The sequence below is a fragment of the Salmo trutta genome, chromosome 39 (genome assembly GCF_901001165.1).
Source record: "Salmo trutta chromosome 39, fSalTru1.1, whole genome shotgun sequence".
Lineage (NCBI taxonomy): Eukaryota > Metazoa > Chordata > Actinopteri > Salmoniformes > Salmonidae > Salmo > Salmo trutta.
Window position 1 is genome coordinate 10,758,076 of NC_042995.1, and position 22,744 is coordinate 10,780,819.

At 41.9% G+C, this 22,744-nt stretch overlaps 1 protein-coding gene across 3 annotated transcripts in view; it reads right to left on the reverse strand.

The window, feature by feature from the left end:
* LOC115179502 (zinc finger protein OZF) overlaps positions 1 to 22,744 on the reverse strand; it is a 155,173-nt gene that overhangs the window by 46,783 nt on the left and 85,646 nt on the right. The window contains exon 4 of one of the 3 annotated variants that reach the window (XM_029741072.1): positions 14,383 to 15,705. The exons of the other annotated variants lie outside the window; for them this stretch is intronic. Within the exon in view, the coding sequence (XP_029596932.1) occupies positions 14,606 to 15,705 (1,100 nt within the window). The 3' untranslated portion in view covers positions 14,383 to 14,605. Of the gene's footprint in view, positions 1 to 14,382; positions 15,706 to 22,744 lie in introns of those variants that run through there. 3 annotated transcript variants of the gene reach the window in all.

Consider the following 22,744-nt stretch of genomic DNA (forward strand, 5'->3'; position numbering starts at 1 on the left):
TAAAGAAAAAGGTATTTAATAAGATTATTTCATTCATTCAGATCTAGGATGTGTTATTTTAGTGTTCCCTTTATTTTTTTGAGCAGTATATAAAGATTAGCTGGCTAGACACTAGCACGTGGGCTCGAGAGAAGTGATTATTGCAACAATAAAAAATAGCAGGTTAAACTATTTTGATCAAATAATAAATTATTAGTGGGTGTTATGGTTGTGGAAGGCTTATATTTAGCCTCGGTATAATTTCACAAGCCCTGAATTCATTCCATTATTGCTGACTGTTAGAAAGGCAGTGTATTCAACCTTTAATTATACAACGCTTATTTAGAGAAAAGCTAAATCTTTCTCTATATATTATATATATATCTCGTGAATTGCCCATACGTTAAAAAAACTCAAGATACAGCTAGCTGTATGATATTTATTCCATATCGCCCAGCCCTAACGCAGTACATTAGAGGATATTACAATACAGTACGTTACACTGTACTATACTCTGTATTGTTGTACTCTACTAAACTTTATTTTCATTCCTGTACTCTGCTGTAGTGCGTTCCAATCTTGTGAAACAGTAGCTATGTTTCCAAGAAGTTACCCAGTGATTGTTTTGTTGACATTTAGAAAAAGTTGGAATAGAAAATAGATCAGCCAATTGCCCGCTAGTGTTTTCATTTAACTATCTTGTTGATAAAAACAGCTGGGCGTAATGACGCCCCTCTTCAAAATGATTCCGCAATCATTATTATTATTTTCTTTAAACAGAGCTTCTATCGTCACTTGTCATAATAAAGAAAATTTGACAAAAGAAAAATCCACTATCAAACGATTAAAAATGTTGTTGAGCTTTATAACATTTCTCTTATATCTGCCGTCGCAAAGATTTTTTTGACACAATACTTTTGTCGAATGTTCCTGGGTCAATGAAACCCTGCCTAATGATGTGATTGGTTCAGATTTGGTCAGGTCTAATGTTTGAGCCAAGTCAAAAAAATACATTCAAAAGACGTCGACGTCAGTCTGTGCTTACTGGGGTGTATCCTACAGTGTCGGCCTATAACTGTATTTTATGAATGTCCATCCATGTGGTAGGCCTAGCGTTTGTAAAACAGACAGTTGCATTGGCTTTATTAGTCCTGGTTCCTGTGACTAATCATTTTGTCTATTTAAGCTCTGAAAAGGCCCATCAGCTACCCAACTTTATCAGGAGTTATCCTGAGCCTATTGGCAATGAGAATCAATGCATTTACACAGCGGGAAATGCAGAAGTATTAATATTTTGCTATGATCATCTCGTCAAAAATGTACAGAGAAACTTTAAACCACTGATTATCATGACAATTTAGCTGACAGGGTTAAACTCCCGGACAACAGAGGTTTCAGAGTCCTGCAATAGAGCGGAGATGCTAATATTTGTGTAAACTCTACATAGTTGTGTTCTGTGGGTGTCACTGATTAGGCTGAACAATCCATAGATAAGGCTGTAGAGTGCAATATAAATGTCGGACCGCGGGCTGGACCCAGAGCGGGTCAATACGGACCACGGGTCCAAAAAATATATATAATAATACTTTTTTGGTTGGGCTTTGACCCCTGGTATCATATAAACACACATAATACACGGAAATGTGTAAAATTGGAGGAAATTAGCTTTAAAACTGCAACCACAAAAATCTTGCTCCATCGCAAAATGTGTAGAATTGTGTGATATTACATTTAAACCTGCCAACAAGAAGGTTGTGAAGATTTTGGGGTTGCAAGTTAGGGATTTGTTACTACGCCAACAAATAACAATATCCATCCAGACCTTTGCCACCTAGGAAATGTGTGTGACTGGACCTTCTCAAATAGTACCGGAGTACCCCTGCAATAGACTGACTGGGAAGGTGATTTTTCAGTCAAAGTCCTGCAATAAGAGCTAAGATATTAATATGTGTTAACTCTTGGTAATTGTATTCTGTGGGTGTCACCGTTATATGGGTGCACAATCCAACCCGCTTCATAAGTGCATATAAAAATGCCCTCAATGCAATTATGTGGTCTATAACATCCACAGTGGGATTTCAAACGTTTTTTTCTCCTTATTTTCAATTTAATCAATTATTGTAATTCATTTTAAATTAAGTAACATTCCAATCATGTTTAGCGTTATCTAGTCCAAATATGGCATGATTCCACTATTTTTTATCCGTTTGCCTCACTTTCAATTAGGTACTTTTATTTTGAGGTCGAACCGTAAATTCCACTATTGTGGCTAATCGTTATTGTAGCCATCTTCACATAGGTAGGAGCAAGCGAGTACCAGGGCTGAGTTCAGCAGGAGGACGGAGACGTTGGCCACATTCAGATATAAATGTATTATGTAGAACAAACATGCCTCTGATTCTAAGGATTCATGTCAGTTCTATTCAGGGCATCTGCAACTTTCCAAAACGTTTTTGTTCTGAACATCCCCAGGCGAAACCCACTAAGCTATAAACGAACAATGAAAGCCTCACAATTGACAACGTGTGGTGGACACCACGCCGTATGCTTGTAAAATATTTTTTATCACGTTCTTCACTCACTCGGTTTGACACAAAAATTACACAAAACTTTTCCCAAACGTTATTTCGCTATTAGTCCGTTTAAACGTGCTATTACATACCTGTAATAATAAAGAGAAACGGTCAGCACAGTTCTGGCGTTTTCTTTATTCTGTAGAATGGTGGGCACCTACCCGGAACTTCCTGTTCCCCCCCACTACCACAGTGCAACAGCGACATTATTGGACTGATGGACTAACTACTGCTAAAGCATGTGGAATAATAAAGTGAACTTGATTAGCTACACAAATAATCCTTGGTTTAAAAAACTTAGTGTCTAAGTTTTTCAACCCATTACATATGTATTGTAGATGATCTCTGTGGAAGGCCAAGAAGATCATCAAGAACCTCAGCCACCAGAGACACGGCCTGTTCACCCTGCTACCATCTAGGAAAGGGGGATACCTAGTCAGTTGTACAACTGAACGGCTTCAACTGAAATGTGTCATCAGCATTTAACCAAATCCCTCTGAATCAGAGAGGTGCGGGGTTGCTGCCATAATCGACATCCACGTCTTCGGCGCACGGGGAACAGTGGGTTAACAACAGATATTAAACTTGTCAGCTCGCTCTAACCACTAGGCTACCTGCCACCCCTAGCAGTTGGAGACAGTACAGGTGTATCAAAGCTGGTACCAAGAGAATGAAACCGCTTCTATCTCCAGGCCATAAGACTGTTAAACAGTCATCACTGATTTGATTTAGAGAATATTGGTGACTAGCAAATTGGCTTGTCCCAATGTAGAGATGTCATGACATGTATTGAGTAGATCAATAAACATGTATTATTTTTAATTCCATGAATTAAACAAAAGCATTACATTTACTGTAAAGATAACCCCCCAAAACTACAATGATTCAGTAGATCAATAAAGTTACAGTACTCTAGCAGGGCTCACAGCTGCTTATGCTGACAAAACATGTTAGAGAATAGGTCAGATTTAGCTTTGTGATGTTCATTTAAACTTCCTGTCTTGTTAAGCTTCAGAAAAGCACAAAATATGTCACTTAAAATATGTTTTTTCTGTAATTCGTTACACAAAAGAGAAGGGTTTGACCAGTACAAATTAATGTACAATCTTTATTTTTCATTGGCAGATACAGTAAGCAGGCTTCAATTAAGTTATCCAAACATATTCATAATGAATAACTAGTCTCGTTTTAAAATACAATTTAATAAACAAAAATAATCCACCCAAACGAATGGTGAAACTGATCATCACATCATCTCTATCTGATACATGTTGTGTCTACTAACTCATTCCCACAGAGAACTGATCATCACATCATCTCTATCTGATACATGTTGTGTCTACTAACTCATTCCCACAGAGAACTGATCATCACACCATCTCTATCTGATACATGTTGTGTCTACTAACTCATTCCCACAGAAAACTGATCATCACACCATCTCTATCTGATACATGTTGTATCTAAGTGTTTTAGTACTATATCTCTTGACATAATGATGAAAATAATCATGGCCTCCAAACCCTCAAGCTGCATACTGGACCCTATTCCAAATAAACTACTGAAAGAGCTGCTTCCTGTGCTTGGCCCTCCTATGTTGAACATAATAAACGGCTCTCTATCCACCGGATGTGTACCAAGCTCACTAAAAGTGGCAGTAATTAAGCCTCTCTTGAAAAAGCCGAATCTTGATCCAGAAATTATAAAAAACTAATCGGCCTATATCGAATCTTCCATTCCTCTCAAAAATTTTAGAAAAAGTTGTTGCACAGCAACTCACTGCCTTCCTGAAGACAAACAATGTATACGAAACGCTTCAGTCTGGTTTTAGACCCCATCATAGCACTGAGACTGCACTTGTGAAGGTGGTAAATGACCTTTTAATGACGTCAGACCGAGGCTCTGCATCTGTCCTCATGCTCCTAGATCTTAGTGCCGCTTTTGATACCATCGATCACCACATTCTTTTGGAGAGATTGGAAACCCAAATTGGTCTACATGGACAAGTTCTGGCCTGGTTTAGATCTTATCTGTCGGAAAGATATCAGTTTGTCTCTGTGAATGGTTCGTCCTCTGACAAATCAATTGTAAATTTCGGTGTTCCTCAAGGTTCCGTTCTAGGACCACTATTGTTTTCACTATATATTTTACCTCTTGGGGATGTCATTCGAAAACATAATGTTAAATTTCACTGCTATGCGGACGACACACAGCTGTACATTTCAATGAAACATGGTGAAGCCCCAAAATTGCCCTCGCTAGAAGCATGTGTTTCAGACATAAGGAAGTGGATGGCTGCAAATTTTCTACTTTTAAACTCGGACAAAACAGAGATGCTTGTCCTAGGTCCCAAGAAACAAAGAGATCTTCTGTTGAATCTGACAATTAATCTGGATGGTTGTACAGTCGTCTCAAATAAAACTGTGAAGGACCTCGGCGTTACTCTGGACCCTGATCTCTCTTTTGAAGAACATATCAGGACTGCTTCAAGGACAGCTTTTTTCCATCTACGTAACATTGCAAAAATCAGAAACTTTCTGTCCAAAAATGACGCAGAAAAATTAATCCATGCTTTTGTTACTTCTAGGCTCGACTACTGCAATGCTCTACTTTCCGGCTACCCGGATAAAGCACTAAACAAACTTCAGTTAGTGCTAAATACGGCTGCTAGAATCCTGACTAGAACCAAAAAATTTGATCATATTACTCCAGTGCTAGCCTCCCTACACTGGCTTCCTGTTAAGGCAAGGGCTGATTTCAAGGTTTTACTGCTAACCTACAAAGCATTACATGGGCTTGCTCCTACCTATCTTTCCGATTTGGTCCTGCCGTACATACCTACACGTACGCTACGGTCACAAGACGCAGGCCTCCTAATTGTCCCTAGAATTTCTAAGCAAACGGCTGGAGGTAGGGCTTTCTCCTATAGAGCTCCATTTTTATGGAATGGTCTGCCTACCCATGTGAGAGACGCAGACTCAGTCTCAACCTTTAAGTCTTTACTGAAGACTTATCTCTTCAGTAGGTCCTATGATTAAGTATAGTCTGGCCCAGGAGTGTGAAGGTGAATCGGAAAGGCTGGAGCAACGAACCGCCCTTGCTGTCTCTGCCTTGTCGGTTCCCCTCTTCCCACTGGGATTCTCTGCCTCTAACCCTTTTACAGGGGCTGAGTCACTGACTTACTGGTGTTCTTCCATGCCGTCCATGGGAGGGGTGCGTCACTTGAGTAGGTTGAGCCACTGACGTGGTCTTCCTGTCTGGGTTGGCGCCCCCCCCTTGGGTTGTGCAGTGGCGGAGATCTTTGTGGGCTATACTCGGGCTTGTCTTCGGACGGTAAGTTGGTGGTTGTAGATATCCCTCTAGTGGTGTGGGGGCTGTGCTTTGGCAAAGTGGGCGGGGTTATATCCTGCCTGTTTGGCCCTGTCCGGGGGTATCATCGGATGGGGCCACAGTGTCTTCTGATCCCTCCTGTCTCAGCCTCCAGTATTTATGCTGCAGTAGTTTATGTGTCGGGGGGCTAGGGTCAGTCTGTTACATCTGGAGTATTCTCTTGTCTTATCCGGTGTCCTGTGTGAATGTAAATATGCTCTCTCTAATTCTCTCTTTCTCTCTTTCTTTCTTTCTCTCGGAGGACCTGAGCCCTAGGACCATGCCTCAGGACTACCTGGCATGATGACTCCTTGCTGTCCCCAGTCCACCTGGCCATGCTGCTGCTCCAGTTTCAACTGTTCTGCTTGCGGCTACGGAACCCTGACCTGTTTACCGGACGTGCTTGTTGCACCCTCGACAATTACTATGATTATTATTATTTGACCATGCTGGTCATTTACGAACATTTTAACATCTTGACCATGTTCTGTTATAATATCCACCCGGCACAGCCAGAAGAGGACTGGCCACCCCTCATAGCCTGGTTCCTCTCTAGGTTTCTTCCTAGGTTTTTGGCCTTTCTCAGGAGTTTTTCCTAGGGAGTTTTTCCCAGCCACCGTGCTTCTTTCACATGCATTGCTTGCTGTTTGGGGTTTTAGGCTGGGTTTCTGTACAGCACTTTGAGATTTCAGCTGATGTACGAAGGGCTATATAAATAAATTTGATTTGATTTGATTTGATACTAACTCATTCCCACAGAAAACTGATCATCACATCATCTCTATCTGATACATGTTGTGTCTACTAACTCATTCCCACAGAGAACTGATCATCACATCATCTCTATCTGATACATGTTGTGTCTACTAACTCATTCCCACAGAGAACTGATCATCACATCATCTCTATCTGATACATGTTGTGTCTACTAACTCAATCCCACAGAAAACTGATCATCACACCATCTCTATCTGATACATGTTGTGTCTACTAACTCATTCCCACAGAAAACTGATCATCACATCATTTCTATCTGATACATGTTGTGTCTACTAACTCATTCCCACAGAGAACTGATCATCACATCATCTCTATCTGATACATGTTGTGTCTACTAACTCATTCCCACAGAAAACTGCAGAGGGAAGCAGTACCACCCAGTCAACCAGCCTCACAGAGGATATTCAATCCTAAAGACAAATCCAAGGTGATCTCAATATCTTTCCAGTAGAAGCTAACAAAACACACCAAAACTGACAAGGTGAATACTAACATACTATAACGCTCCCTTTCCTCTGCACAGTTCTCTCACAATGAGAAACAATAGGATTACAATAGAGTGTGTTAGAATTTCTTGAGAATTAAGTGATGGAATGATTTTAATCTTCACTAGTCAGAGAACAGATGAGGATTCTCACATTTATGTATAGGTTGGTGTCTTTTTAAGTGGCCATGTTGAGAGAAACTCTTCCAAAGGTCAGAGCAGGAGTAAGGCTTCTATCCTGTGTGTATATGTTGGTGTCTTTTTAAGTGGCCATGTTGAGAGAAACTCTTCCAACGGTCAGAGCAGGAGTAAGGCTTCTTTTGCCAAGACTAAACCCCCACAGAGCAAGCAATGCAGACGCCCAGTGGCGAGGAAAAATTCCCTAGAAGGAAGGAACCTAGGAAGATACCTAGAGAGGAACCAGGATCTGAGCAGTGCCCAGTCCTCTTCTGGCTGTACTGGGTGACAAATGACTTCGGGAAAGTATTCAGACCCCTTGACTTTTTCCACATTGTTACGTTATATCCTTATTCAAAAATGTATTAAAATGTTTTTTTATTCCTCATCAATCTACACACAATACCCCATAATGACAAAGCAAAAACAGGTTTAGACATTTTTGCTAATATATTTTTAATTTTTGCCAATCTACCATAAAAGCCTGATTGGTGGAGTGCTGCAGAGATGGTTGTCATTCTGGAAGGTTCTCCCATCTCCACAGAGGAACTCTAGAGCTCTGTCAGAGTGACCATAAGGTTCTTGGTCACCTCCCTGACCAAGGCCCTTCTCCCCCGATTGCTCAGTTTGGCCGGGCGGCCAGCTCTCGCAAGCGTCTTGGTGGTTCCAAACTTCTTCCATTTAAGAATGATGGAGGCCACTGTGTTCTTGGGGACCTTCAATGCTGCAGATATTTTTTGGTACCCTTCCCTAGATCTGTGCCTCGATACAATCCTGTTTCGGAGCTCTACGGACAATTCCTTTGACCTCATGGCTTGGTTTTTGCTCCAACATGCACTGTCAACTGTGGGACCTTATATAGACAGGTGTGTGCCTTTCCAAAGCATGTCCAATCAATTGAATTTACCACAGGTGGACTCCAATCAAGTTGTAGAAACATCTCAAGGATGATCAATGGAAACAGGATGCACCAGAGCTCAATTTCGATTCTCACAGCAAAGGGTCTGAATACTTATGTCAATAAGTTTTTATTTTTTTAATAGATATATTTTGAAATAAATATATAAAATCCTGTTTTCGCTTTGGCATTATGGGGTATTGTGTGTAGATTGCAGAATAATTTTTTTATTTTATCAATTTTAGAATAAGGCTGTAATGTAACAAAATGTGGAAAAGTCAAGGGGTCTGAATACTTTCCGAATGCACTGTAGCTAATTTTGCTAAACGGGATTGTCTTTTTCTCCCCTTTTCAATGTTACAAATAGCAATGGAAATCAACAACTCTGTCTCTGTTGTCATATGTTTCTTTCTAGTAAGTATTTTCCCATCCTGGAATCTGAGACCTTGTGGAAATCTGTGGTAGAGAATAATGTATGACAATTTAGACACTACATTACCCTATAGTAGTTATCGTCATCATGCTTTCCATAGTTTAGGCCTATAGCTAGCTAGGCCTTGATAACTAGTTATTGTGTTATCCAGCTAGCTACAAAAGTGCATGCTAACACTTAATATTTGTATAACTAACCCAATATTTACCTCACCCTGTTGTTTCCAATGTGGTACTTTTATTATGAAGGCAACATTCCACTGTTATTCATAATCGTTATTGTGGCTAACTTCACACAAGGGTGAGCCCCGCTAGCTAGCATAGCGATTTGCCAGCTGTAGGTTAGGTAATTTAGCTAGCTACAGTAGCTAGTCAATGTTAGAAAACTAGCTAGCTAATACAAACTCAATATACTACATGGAAAGTATATTCTGTACAATGTGCTATGGTAACTTGTTAGCTAGCTGGCGTAGTTGGTAGGCCTAATAATAACGCCAGCTAACGTTTGCTACCTAGCTACATTTAGTTAAGTACGTTTGCTAACGTTAGCTAGCTACAGTTATGCCTCTGCAGTTAGCTAGCTAACACTTGGTGAGCATAATAATAAAGAAATCCCCATCAAAATCCTTCTGTTTAAGCATTAGATTTATTTTTGCATGGGCTGTGTCTCAATCCACCGCATCCGCTGATGTCGTCCTTCCGTGGCAGAGCTGCGGTGTTGTTTGTCAGACCAGGAGACACCAACTTCTGTCTGTATCGTCCGAAAAGTTCGGCCTTCAAGCTGAGACTCACGAACAAGTACATTTTTCTCTAGGACGCCCACAAGTGTCTGAATGTAGCAGGTACGAGTAAAAAACGTATTTTTAAAAGTATATATTGAAGTATTTTAGTGCAAAAAAAAAGGGTGCTAAATACAGGTAAATATATGTTTTACTGATCTTAATCTCTCAGATATTGGTTCAGAAACTTCAAAACCAACTTCCCTTTGAAAAGTGTTAGCTATATCTTCTCACACTCGTTATCGCAAGGGTTATCAACTGTCAGGGTCAATTCCATTTCAATTACCGTAGTCATTCTCAAAGTAACCCAAATTCCAATTCAACATGTTCCTAATTCAAAAGCGTTGAAGAGAATTGGATGTCAGAATTACAGAATTCAACCTAACAATAGACTAGGTGATAATTTATGGAGGTTTAATTTATCAAGATAATTTATAGTTAGATAGAACCAGCTCTTACCATGATTAACAGATTTCCCAATCGTCTCCTCCTCTTCTTCATCTTTAATGCTGACATTCAGCTCCAGTGTTTGACTGCAGTCTTCCAGCTTCACTGATGACATCTCTGAATCCTGCAGTGCAAACTGGGCTCCACTGTCACAATCAGGACGCAGTGACTGTAGGTTTGGAGTGTGGAATTTGTCAACTCTGAATAGTATCCCAGTCCTAAATAGAAGTCTGAGATCAACCTCCTCCCCTGTGCATGCCACACCCCCTTCCATTGTTACTGTGTGTATGAACACATTTTGAACAATGGCTTCCTAAAATGCAGTGGTGCTTACTAACACAATAGGAAAGGTTGTGGTAGATTTACATAATCAATTGGGCATTTCAACAGTCTGACCCTCAATATAGTCTTGGGAATATATTGAACTCTAACTAAGGGTCGTGGAAAAGGTCTGTTGAAATGAATACTGCAGTGGTGTGAGAAAGGTAACACAAGCTTCCTCTCTGGTTCCATTCCCCAATAGTAACTGGGTCATTATTGTATTGTGGTGGTAATGCTGTCCCTGGACTTTGGCACCATATAAAACACTTTAAAAATGACAATTTGTTTTTGTTTTATTTAACTGTAATTTAATAAGAAACATATTCAAGTCCTTTACACTACAAAACATTAATTTGTATGCATTGTAGCAAATTGGATTGTCCCAATGGTGGTGTGTAAAGGTGTAGTGACATGTTTTGACTTAATAGATATTTTGAATGCCATGAATTAAACAAAAACATTGTTTTTGGGGTTAACTATACAGAAAATACAAAAGGTTAAACCAGCACAAATTCATGTAGAATGTTTATTTTTCATAGGCATATCAATTACATTCATTGCAGTTATCCAAATAAATGTATCCATGACTAAAGTAATCAATCTAGTTTTATAAGACAATGTAATAAACACGTAGTCATTTCATAGCCTGTATCATTAAACAAAAGTCATTATGTAGTAAAAAAAGAATCCACCTAAACTAATGTTGAAAACTGATCATCACATCATCTCTATCTGATACATGTTGTGTCTACTAACTCATTCCCACAGAGAACTGATCATCACATCATCTCTATCTGATACATGTTGTGTCTACTAACTCATTCCCACAGAAAACTGATCATCACACCATCTCTATCTGATACATGTTGTGTCTACTATCTCAATCCCACAGAGAACTGATCATCACATCATCTCTATCTGATACATGTTGTGTCTACTAACTCATTCCCACAGAGAACTGATCATCACACCATCTCTACCTGCAGGGGAATAACTTTTTATTTTATTTATTATCATTGTTGAATATTTAAAACATACAATTTATTTGCAGTGAAGCCGCTCGACATCTACATCACATTAGTCATCTGACAGACTCCCATCCAGAGCGACAAACAGATGCAACAACGGTCAAAGCCCTGAGGGACAACTTGGTGTCAGATCAAAACATATTATATCTTACAAAAATCCATACCGCTCACTTTAGTATGATACCAGTATATTATGTTAAATGACATTGGCCTACGAATGTAATATAATACGATTTGTAGGACGTATAAGTATATTACGAATTACAATTCATACAATATGTTACGAATATGAAATACGTATGATATTTTACTTATTCCAATTTGATGTTATTAACATTAATTAGCATGCTAAATAGTTACATGCTAACCTCACATGCTGAGTACACCATATAAACTTAGCAAAAAAAGAAACGTCCCTTTTTCAGGACCCTGTCTTTCAAAGATAATTTGTAAAAATCCAAATAACTTCACAGATCTTCATTGTAAAGGGTTTAAACACTGTTTCCCATGCTTGTTCAATGAACATGCGCCTGTGGAACGGTTGTTAAGACACTAACAGCTTACAGACGGTAGGAAATTAAGGTCACAGTTATGAAAACTTAGGAGACTAAAGAGGCCTTTCTACTGACTCTGAGAAACACCAAAAGAAAGATGCCCAGGGTCCCTGCTCATTTGCGTGAACGTGCCTTAGGCATGCTGCAAGGAGGCATGAGGACTACAGATGTGACCAGGGCAATACATTTCAATGTCCGTACTGTAAGGCGCCTAAGACAGCGCTACAGGGAGACAGGACGGACAGCTGATTGTCCTCGCAGTGGCAGACCACGTGTAACAACACCTGCACAGGATTGGTACATCCGAACATCACACCTGCGGTACAGGATGGCAACAACAACTGCCCGAGTTACACCAGCAACGCACAATCCCTCCATCAGTGCTCAGACTGTCCGCAATAGGCTGAGAGAGGCTGGACTGAGGGCTTGTAGGCCTGTTGTAAGGCAGGTCCTCACCAGACATCACCGGCAACAACATCGCCTATGGGCGCAAACCAACCGTCGTAGACAGGACTGGCAAAAAGTGCTCTTCACTGGCGAGTCACGGTTTTGTCTCACCAGGGGTGATGGTCGGATTTTCGTTTATCGTCGAAAGAATGAGCGTTACACCGAGGCCTGTACTCTGGAGCGGGATCGATTTGGTTGAGTGTCTGTCATTGGTCTGGGGCGGTGTGTCACAGCATCATCGGACTGAGCTTGTTGTCATTGCAGGCAATCTCAACGCTGTGCGTTACAGGGAAGACATCCTCCTCCCTCATGTGGTACCCTTCCTGCAGGCTCATCCTGACAATGCCACCAGCCATACTGCTCGTTCTGTGCGTGATTTCCTGCAAGACAGGAATGGCCAGCGAAGAGCCCGGATCTCAATCCCATTGAGCACGTCTGGGACCTGTTGGATCGGAGGGTGAGGGCTTGGGCCATTCCCCCCAGAAATGTCCGGGAACTTGCAGGTGCCTTGGTGGAAGAGTAGGGTAACATCTCACAGCAAGAACTGGTAAATCTGGTGGAGTCCATGAGGAGGAGATGCACTGCAGTACTTAATGCAGCTGGTGACCACACCAGATACTGACTGTTACTTTTGATTTTGACCCCCCCCCCCCCCCCCGCCCCCCCCCTTTTGTTCAGGGACACATTATTCAGTTTCTGGTAGTCACATGTCTGTGGAACTTGTTCAGTTTATGTCTAAGTTGTTGAATCTTATGTTCAAACAAATATTTACACATGTTAAGTTTGCTGAAAATAAACGCAGTTGACAGTGAGAGGACGTTTCTTTTTTTGCTGAGATATCTATATATCTCTCTATATATCTGTATACACACACAAAAGTATGTGGACACCCCTTAAAATTAGTGGATTCGGCAATTTCAGCCACACCCATTACTGACCGGTGTATAAAATCGAGCACACAGCCATGCAATCTCCATAGACAAATGTTGGCAGTAGAATGGCCTGAAGAGCTCAGCAACTTTCAAAGTGGCATTGTCATAGGATACCACCTTTCCAACAAGTCAGTTCGTCAAATTTCTGCCCTGCTAGAGCTGCCCCGGTCAACTATAAATGCTGTTATTGTGAAGTGGAAACGTCTAGGAGCAACAACAGCTCAGCCGTGAAGTGGTAGGCCACACAAGCTTACAGAACAGGACCGCCAAGTGCTGAAGCGCGTAAAAATACTTTGTCCTCAGTTGCAACACTCACTACCGAGTTCCAAACTGCCTCTGGAAGCAACGTCAACATAAGAACTGTTCGTTGGGAGCTTCACAAAAAAGGGGTTTCCATGGCCGAGCAGCTGCACACAAGCCTAAGATCACCATGTGCAATGCCAAGCGTCAGCTGGAGTGGTGTAAAGCTATTGGACTTTCTGGAGTGATGAATCACGCCTCATCTGGAAGTCTGATGGACAAATCTGGGTTTGGTGGATGCTAGGCGAACGATACCTGCCCCAATGCATAGTGCCAAATGTAAAGTTTGGTGGAGGTATAATGGTCTAGGGCTGTTTTTCATGGTTCGGGCTAGGTCCCTTAGTTCCAGTGAAGGGAAATCTTAATGCTACAGCATACAATGACAGTCTTGACGATTCTGTGCTTCCAACTTTGTGGCAACAGTTTGGGGAAGGCCCTTTCCTGTTTCAGCATGACAATGCTCCTATGCACAAAGCGAGGTCCATACAAAAATAGTTTATCGAGATCGGTGTGGAAGAACTTGACTGCCCTGCACAGAGCCCTGACCGCAACCCCATCGAACACCTTTGGGATGAATTGGAACGCTGACTTCGAGCCAAATGAAAGAAAGTCCCCACAGCAATGTTCCAACATCTAGTGGAAAGCCTTCCCAGAAGAGTGGAGGCTGTTATAGCAGCAGAGGGGGGACCAAGTCCATATGAATGCCCATGATTTTGGAATGAGATGTTCTTTTTACTTTTGGTCATGTAGTGTAGTTGCAAAGTTGCTTATTAGCTAAAATGCTAAAGTTGTCCGTGATGAGATTCAAACAGGAAACCTTTGGGTTACTAGACGTTCATGTTATATGCTGACCCATCCACCCCGACCAATCAACTACCCTCCTTTTGTTTTTGACTTAAAAGAAAATGTTTAAATGTTTCAACGTCATATTCAACATCTCCAGCACCACCCCAATTTCCAATGACATTCTATAACGCTCCCTTTCCTCTGCACAGTTGTCAGTGAGAAACAATAGGATTACAATAGAGTGTTCATCTTAATGTTATCAAATTCACTGTTACCACTTCCTTTATGAGATGAGAATGAAGTGATGGAGTGACTAATCTTAACTGGTCTGAGACAACTGATGAGGCTTCTTGCCTTTATGTATACGTTGATGTGTTTTTAAGGTAGCCAATTGGGAGAAACTCTTCCGACAGTCAGAGCAGAAGTAAGGCTTCTCTCCTGTGTGTCTTCTTTGATGAACTTTTAGCTCAGTTGATGTTGTGAAGCACTTCCCACAGTCAGAGCAGGAGTAAGGCTTCTCTCCTTTATGTATACGTTGGTGTATTTTTAAGCTGCCCTGTTGGGAGAAACTCTTCCCACAGTCAGAGCAGGAGTAAGGCTTCTCTCCTGTGTGTCCTCTTTGATGAACTTTTAGCTCAGTTGATGTTGTGAAGCACTTCCCACAGTCAGAGCAGGAGTAAGGCTTCTCTCCTTTATGTATGCGTTGGTGACATTTTAAGTTGCTCTGTTGGGAGAAACCCTTCCCACAGTCAGAGCAGGAGTAAGGCTTCTCTCCTGTGTGTATTCGCTGGTGACATTTTAAGTGGATCTGTTGAGAGAAACCCTTCCCACAGTCAGAGCAGTAGTAAGGCTTATCTCCTGTGTGTGTACGTTGGTGTGTTTTAAAATTGCTCTGTTGAGAGAAACTTTCCCCACAATCAGAGCAGTAGTAAGGTTTCTCTCCAGTGTGCATTTTCTGATGAACTGTCAGAGTCCTTGATGTTATGAAACTCCTCCCACAGTCAGAACAGAAGTAAGGCTTCTCTCCTGTGTGTGTTCTCTGATGAACTCTTAGCCCAGTTGATGTTGTGAAACATTTTCCACAGTCAGAGCAGTAGTAAGGCTTCTCTCCAGTGTGTATACGTTGATGTGTTTTTAAGTTGCTCTGATGAGAGAAACGCTCCCCACAATCAGAGCAGGAGTAAGGTTTCTCTCCAGTGTGCACTCTCTGATGAACTGTCAGAGCCTGTGATGTTTTTAAACTCTTCCCACAGTCAGTACAGGAATACAGATTCTCTCCTGTGTGTATTTTTAGGTGTATTTTTAGTTTTGATAGAAATGGGAAAATCTCCTCACAATGTGGGCAGGGGTGAGACCTCTTAGCTCTGTGATCTTCCTGCTGTTGCTCTCTGGATGTAGAGAATGTCTCAACATGGTCTCCTGTGTGAACAACATCAGAAGAACCAGTCAGTTGGGGTGATATACATATGACTTCATAACAGTAGGCTGTAGAATACAGGGAATAAAGCTATTAGAGCTGTCCCGACAAAAAAATGTATCCTGGTCGACAGAGTCGTCTGTTCTTTCGACCAATCGATTGGTATACATTTTAAAACTTGTATTTTTCCAAATATAGACACACCCTTTGTTTGAATAAAATCAACTTTATGTAGGCTGCTGAGCTTGTCTGATGCTTTAAGCACTGCAATAAAAAAATCAAGACAAATTACTAAAGAGGGAGCCAGAGATCAATACAGCCTAACCAGAAGAGAAAAAAAACCTGTTCCCAACCCTCCTTCTCCCCACTGCTGCTGGCCTTCTCAGATTCTGCCGCTACCCTCCTGAAGTCGCTGATAATAGGCTACACCAGCGGTCGGTAATAGGCTACACCAGCGGTCGGTAACAGGCTACACCAGGGTCGGTAATAGGCTACACCAGCGGTCGGTAATAGGCTACACCAGCGGTCGGTAATAGGCTACACCAGCGGTCGGTAATAGGCTACACCAGCGGTCGGTAATAGGCTACACCAGCGGTCGGTAATAGGCTACACCAGCGGTCGGTAATAGGCTACACCAGCGGTCGGTAATAGGCTACACCAGCGGTCGGTAATAGGCTACACCAGCGGTCGGTTATAGGCTACACCAGCGGTCAACAGATTTTTCCATTTGGAGTGGCAGGTTATCGTACCATTTCTACTGATCTGCGTGCCAGTTATGATTTTCATCTGCACATTTTCATGGAACCGTTTCAAGTCTTAATATCTCAAATCAATGTCATGTGGTTAACCAAAATTATATCTAAATTAAAATTATTCAATTCTAAAAAGTTACTTCTATTGCCAATATGTAAAAACAGCCTACATAAAGCCAACAAAAACACTGCAGCCTGCATGTAGAACATATCCTGATGAAAATAGATATCCTATGAATCAAATTGGCTACACATGGCCTGTCTGCAAGAAACTTGAAACATTGCATCCAACTAATCATTTGGTCTGGCCTGTGCTAGCAAACGTGCAACATTGTATAAAATATTCTGGGCCCTTAGAGTTTCCCATGCTGGTGAGCTCCAGACAGACAGACAGAGCTATAGGCTATTTTGCGCAAGGGATAAGAAGTAAACAGATAGGCCTATTTTATGACATTTCCACTGGATCAGAGCATTACAGTTTTTCCCCTTTCATGCTAAGTGGTTATCAAAAGGGAGAGAGATGGAAAGATTTTTCAAATAGGCTGTTGAGGAACTATTGTCATTCTCACTGGTTGTAAAAACAGACTTTGTTAACTTGCTGTTTGAGGCGAAGAAAAATTACTTTGAGAAACTCCACAGTGATGGTGAGTTAAGACAATCAAATTTGGAAAGAAGATGAAGGTGCTCAACCAACGTGAGTAGAGGTGCAACCTAAAAATGTGTAAACATCATTGAACAGCAAAAGGCGCAACACTCGCTCACCATTTCAAAAATCTTAGTTTTATTAAGCAAGTTTAAAAGATTGACGTTTCGGTCTTCAATGCCCTTCAAACGTCAATATTTTAAACTTGCTTAATAGAACAAAAACAAAGTCATGAGTGAGAGTTGCGCCTTTTCCTGTCCAATGAATTAAGACAATCAGAAATAGTATCAGATCCCCAAATGGGCACATTTATAGGCCTACATTTGCACAGAGGCCAGCTAGCCTATAGGCCTACTTCTATGTGTAATCAGGCCAGGTAGCCTATAGACCTACTATGTGTAATCAGGCCAGGTAGCCTATAGGTCTACTTCTGTGTGTAATCAGGCCAGCTAGCCTATAGGTCTACTTCTATGTGTAATCAGGCCAGCTAGCCTATAGGCCTACTTCTATGTGTAATCAGGGCCAGGTAGCCAATAGGCCTACTTCTATGTGTAATCAGGCCAGTTAGCCTATAGGCCTACTTCTATGTGTAATCAGGCCAGTTAGCCTATAGGCCTACTTCTACGTGTAATCAGGGCCAGGTAGGCTATAGGCCTACTTCTATGTGTAATCAGGCCAGCTCGCCTATAGGCCTACTTCTATGAGTAATCAGGCCAGGTAGACTATAGGCCTACTTCTATGTGTAATCAGGCCAGGTAGACTACAGGCCTACTTCTATGAGTAATCAGGCCAGGTAGACTATTGATCTACTTCTATGTGTAATCAGGCCAGGTAGACTATAGGCCTACTTCTATGAGTAATCAGGCCAGGTAGACTATAGGCCTACCTCTATGAGTAATCAGGCCAGGTAGACTATTGATCTACTTCTATGTGTAATCAGGCCAGGTAGACTATAGGCCTACTTCTATGAGTAATCAGGCCAGGTAGACTATAGGCCTACCTCTATGAGTAATCAGGCCACGTAGACTATAGGCCTACTTCTATGAGTAATCAGGCCAGGTAGACTATAGGTCCTACTTCTATGTGTAATCAGGCCAGCTAGCCTATAGGACTACTTCTATGAGTAATCAGGCCAGGTAGACTATAGGCCTACTTCTATGAGTAATCAGGGCCAGGTAGACTATAGGGCTACTTCTATGTGTAATCAGGGCCAGGTAGACTATAGGCCTACTTCTATGTGTAATCAGGCCAGGTAGACTATAGGCCTACTTCTATGAGTAATCAGGCCAGGTAGACTATAGGCCTACTTCTATGTGTAATCAGGCCAGGTAGACTATAGGCCTACTTCTATGTGTAATCAGGCCAGGTAGACTATAGGCCTACTTCTATGAGTAATCAGGCCAGGTAGACTATAGGCCTACTTCTATGTGTAATCAGGCCAGGTAGACTACAGGCCTACTTCTATGAGTAATCAGGCCAGGTAGACTATTGATCTACTTCTATGTGTAATCAGGCCAGGTAGACTATAGGCCTACTTCTATGAGTAATCAGGCCAGGTAGACTATAGGCCTACCTCTATGAGTAATCAGGCCAGGTAGACTATAGGCCTACTTCTATGAGTAATCAGGCCAGGTAGACTATAGGCCTACTTCTATGAGTAATCAGGCCAGGTAGACTATAGGCCTACTTCTATGAGTAATCAGGCCAGGTAGACTATAGGCCTACTTCTATGAGTAATCAGGCCAGTAGACTATAGGCCTACTTCTATGAGTAATCAGGCCAGGTAGACGATAGGCCTACTTCTGTGTGTAATCAAGCCAGGTAGCCTATAGGCCTACTTATGTGTGTAATCAGGCCAGGTAGACTATAGGCCTACTTCTATGTGTAATCAGGCCAGTTAGCCTATAGGCCTACTTCTATGAGTAATCAGGCCAGGTAGACTATAGGCCTACTTCTATGTGTAATCAGGGCCAGGTAGACTATAGGCCTACTTCTATGTGTAATCAGGCCAGGTAGACTATAGGCCTACTTCTATGAGTAATCAGGCCAGGTAGACTATAGGCCTACTTCTATGTGTAATCAGGCCAGGTAGACTATAGGCCTACTTATGTGTGTAATCAGGCCAGGTAGCCTATAGGCCTACTTGTGTGTGTAATCAGGCCAGGTAGACTATAGGCCTACTTCTATGAGTAATCAGGCCAGGTAGACTATAGGCCTACTTCTATGAGTAATCAGGCCAGGTAGACTATAGGCCTACTCCTATGTGTAATCAGGCCAGGTAGACTATAGGTCCTACTTCTATGTGTAATCAGGACAGGTAGACTATAGGCCTACTTCTATTAGTAATCAGGCCAGGCAGACTATAGGCCTACTTCTATGTGTAATCAGGCCAGGTAGACTATAGGCCTACTTCTATGTGTAATCAGGCCAGGTAGACTATAGGCCTACTTCTATGTGTAATCAGGCCAGGTAGACTATAGGTCCTACTTCTATGTGTAATCAGGCCAGGTAGCCTATAGGCCTACTTCTATGTGTAATCAGGCCAGGTAGACTATAGATCTACTTCTATGTGTAATCAGGCCAGCTAGCCTATAGGACTACTTCTATGTGTAATCAGGCCAGCTAGCCTATAGGCCTACCTCTATGTGTATTCAGGCCAGATAGCCTATAGGCCTACTTCTATGTGTAATCAGGCCAGGTAGACTATAGGTCTACTTCTATGAGTAATCAGGCCAGGTAGACTATAGGTCTACTTCTATGTGTAATCAGGCCAGGTAGACTATAGGTCTACTTCTATGTGTAATCAGGCCAGCTAGCCTATAGGCCTACTTCTATGTGTAATCAGGCCAGGTAGAATATAGGTCTACTTCTATGTGTAATCAGGCCAGGTAGACTATAGGTCCTACTTCTATGTGTAATCAGGCCAGGTAGACTATAGGCCTACTTCTATGAGTAATCAGGCCAGGTAGACTATAGGCCTACTTCTATGAGTAATCAGGCCAGGTAGACTATAGGCCTACTTCTATGAGTAATCAGGCCAGGTAGACGATAGGCCTACTTCTGTGTGTAATCAAGCCAGGTAGCCTATAGGCCTACTTATGTGTGTAATCAGGCCAGGTAGACTATAGGCCTACTTCTATGTGTAATCAGGCCAGTTAGCCTATAGGCCTACTTCTATGAGTAATCAGGCCAGGTAGACTATAGGCCTACTTCTATGTGTAATCAGGGCCAGGTAGACTATAGGCCTACTTCTATGTGTAATCAGGCCAGGTAGACTATAGGCCTACTTCTATGAGTAATCAGGCCAGGTAGACTATAGGCCTACTTCTATGTGTAATCAGGCCAGGTAGACTATAGGCCTACTTATGTGTGTAATCAGGCCAGGTAGCCTATAGAGCTACTTGTGTGTGTAATCAGGCCAGGTAGACTATAGGCCTACTTCTATGAGTAATCAGGCCAGGTAGACTATAGCACTACTTCTATGAGTAATCAGGCCAGGTAGACTATAGGCCTACTCCTATGTGTAATCAGGCCAGGTAGACTATAGGTCCTACTTCTATGTGTAATCAGGCCAGGTAGCCTATAGGCCTACTTCTATGTGTAATCAGGCCAGCTAGCCTATAGGCCTACCTCTATGTGTAATCAGGCCAGGTAGCCTATAGGCCTACTTCTATGTGTAATCAGGCCAGGTAGACTATAGGTCTACTTCTATGTGTAATCAGGCCAGGTAGACTATAGGCCTACTTCTATTAGTAATCAGGCCAGGTAGACTATAGGCCTACTTCTATGTGTAATCAGGCCAGGCAGACTATAGGCCTACTTCTATGTGTAATCAGGCCAGGTAGACTATAGGTCCTACTTCTATGTGTAATCAGGCCAGGTAGCCTATAGGCCTACTTCTATGTGTAATCAGGCCAGGTAGACTATAGGTCTACTTCTATGTGTAATCAGGCCAGCTAGCCTATAGGCCTACTTCTATGTGTAATCAGGCCAGCTAGCCTATAGGCCTACCTCTATGTGTAATCAGGCCAGATAGCCTATAGGCCTACTTCTATGTGTAATCAGGCCAGGTAGACTATAGGTCTACTTCTATGAGTAATCAGGCCAGGTAGACTATAGGTCTACTTCTATGTGTAATCAGGCCAGCTAGCCTATAGGCCTACTTCTATGTGTAATCAGGCCAGGTAGACTATAGGTCTACTTCTATGAGTAATCAGGCCAGGGAGACTATAGGTCTACTTCTATGTGTAATCAGGCCAGGTAGCCTATAGGCCTACCTCTATGTGTAATCAGGCCAGGTAGACTATAGGTCTACTTCTATGTGTAATCAGGCCAGGTAGCCTATAGGCCTACCTCTATGTGTAATCAGGCCAGGTAGACTATAGGTCTACTTCTATGTGTAATCAGGCCAGGTAGCCTATAGGCCTACTTCTATGTGTAATCAGGCCAGGTAGCATAGGTGCGTGTCCTTACTAGATTGTCTATTGTTTGGAGCGCTCCTGTCAATGAATAAATTGTAAACTCGTAAATGCAATGAAATAAACCAAAATGTTTTTCTCACAAGTGTAGCCTAGGTTGTTGCTCTGCAAACAACGTGTCCACTCCAACAATGACAATGGTAAGACATTATTATTATTATTATTATTATTATTATTACAATATTGAATGCATTCCCATAATTAAACAAACATTGTAGATTAGAAATTATGGGAATTAACGGTAAAAGTACTGCTGATGATACTGGTTTGCCATCCCCACAGCCTCCGCAATGGAGTAGTCCACTCAGACAGGCAACGGACTAGTCCACTCAGACAGGCAACGGACTAGTCCACTCAGACAGGCAATGGACTAGTCCACTCAGACAGGCAATGGACGAGTCCACTCAGACAGGCAATGGACGAGTCCACTCAGACAGGCAATGGACGAGTCCACTCAGACAGGCGTGAATCAGACAGGTGTCTTGTGTGCCATACATTATATATATATATGCCACTGCTCGACTAAAAACATATTGGTCGACCAACAGCCTATCGACCAATCGACTAAATTGGGTCAGCCTTAAAAGCTATTCAACAACCTAAGCCAAAAAGGGGCGAAAAGTATGAGTCATATAATCCTCCTCTCACTATCACAAGGGTTAGTAACTACACAGACTCATTTCATATCATCCTCCACTCACTATCACAAGGGTTAGTAACTACACAGACTCATTTCATATCATCCTCCTCTCACTATCACAAGGGTTAGTAACTACACAGACTCATTTCATATCATCCTCCTCTCACTATCACAAGGGTTAGTAACTACACAGACTCATTTCATATCATCCTCCTCTCACTATCACAAGGGTTAGTAACTACACAGACTCATTTCATATCATCATCCACTCAATATCACAAGGGTTACTAACTACACAGACTCATTTCATATCATCCTCCTCTCACTATCACAAGGGTTAGTAACTACAGACTCATTTCATATCATCCTCCTCTCACTATCACAAGGGTTAGTAACTACACAGACACATTTCATATCATCCTCCTCTCACTATCACAAGGGTTAGTAACTACACAGACTCATTTCATATCATCCTCCTCTCACTATCAAAAGGGTTAGTAACTACACAGACTCATTTCATCCTCCACT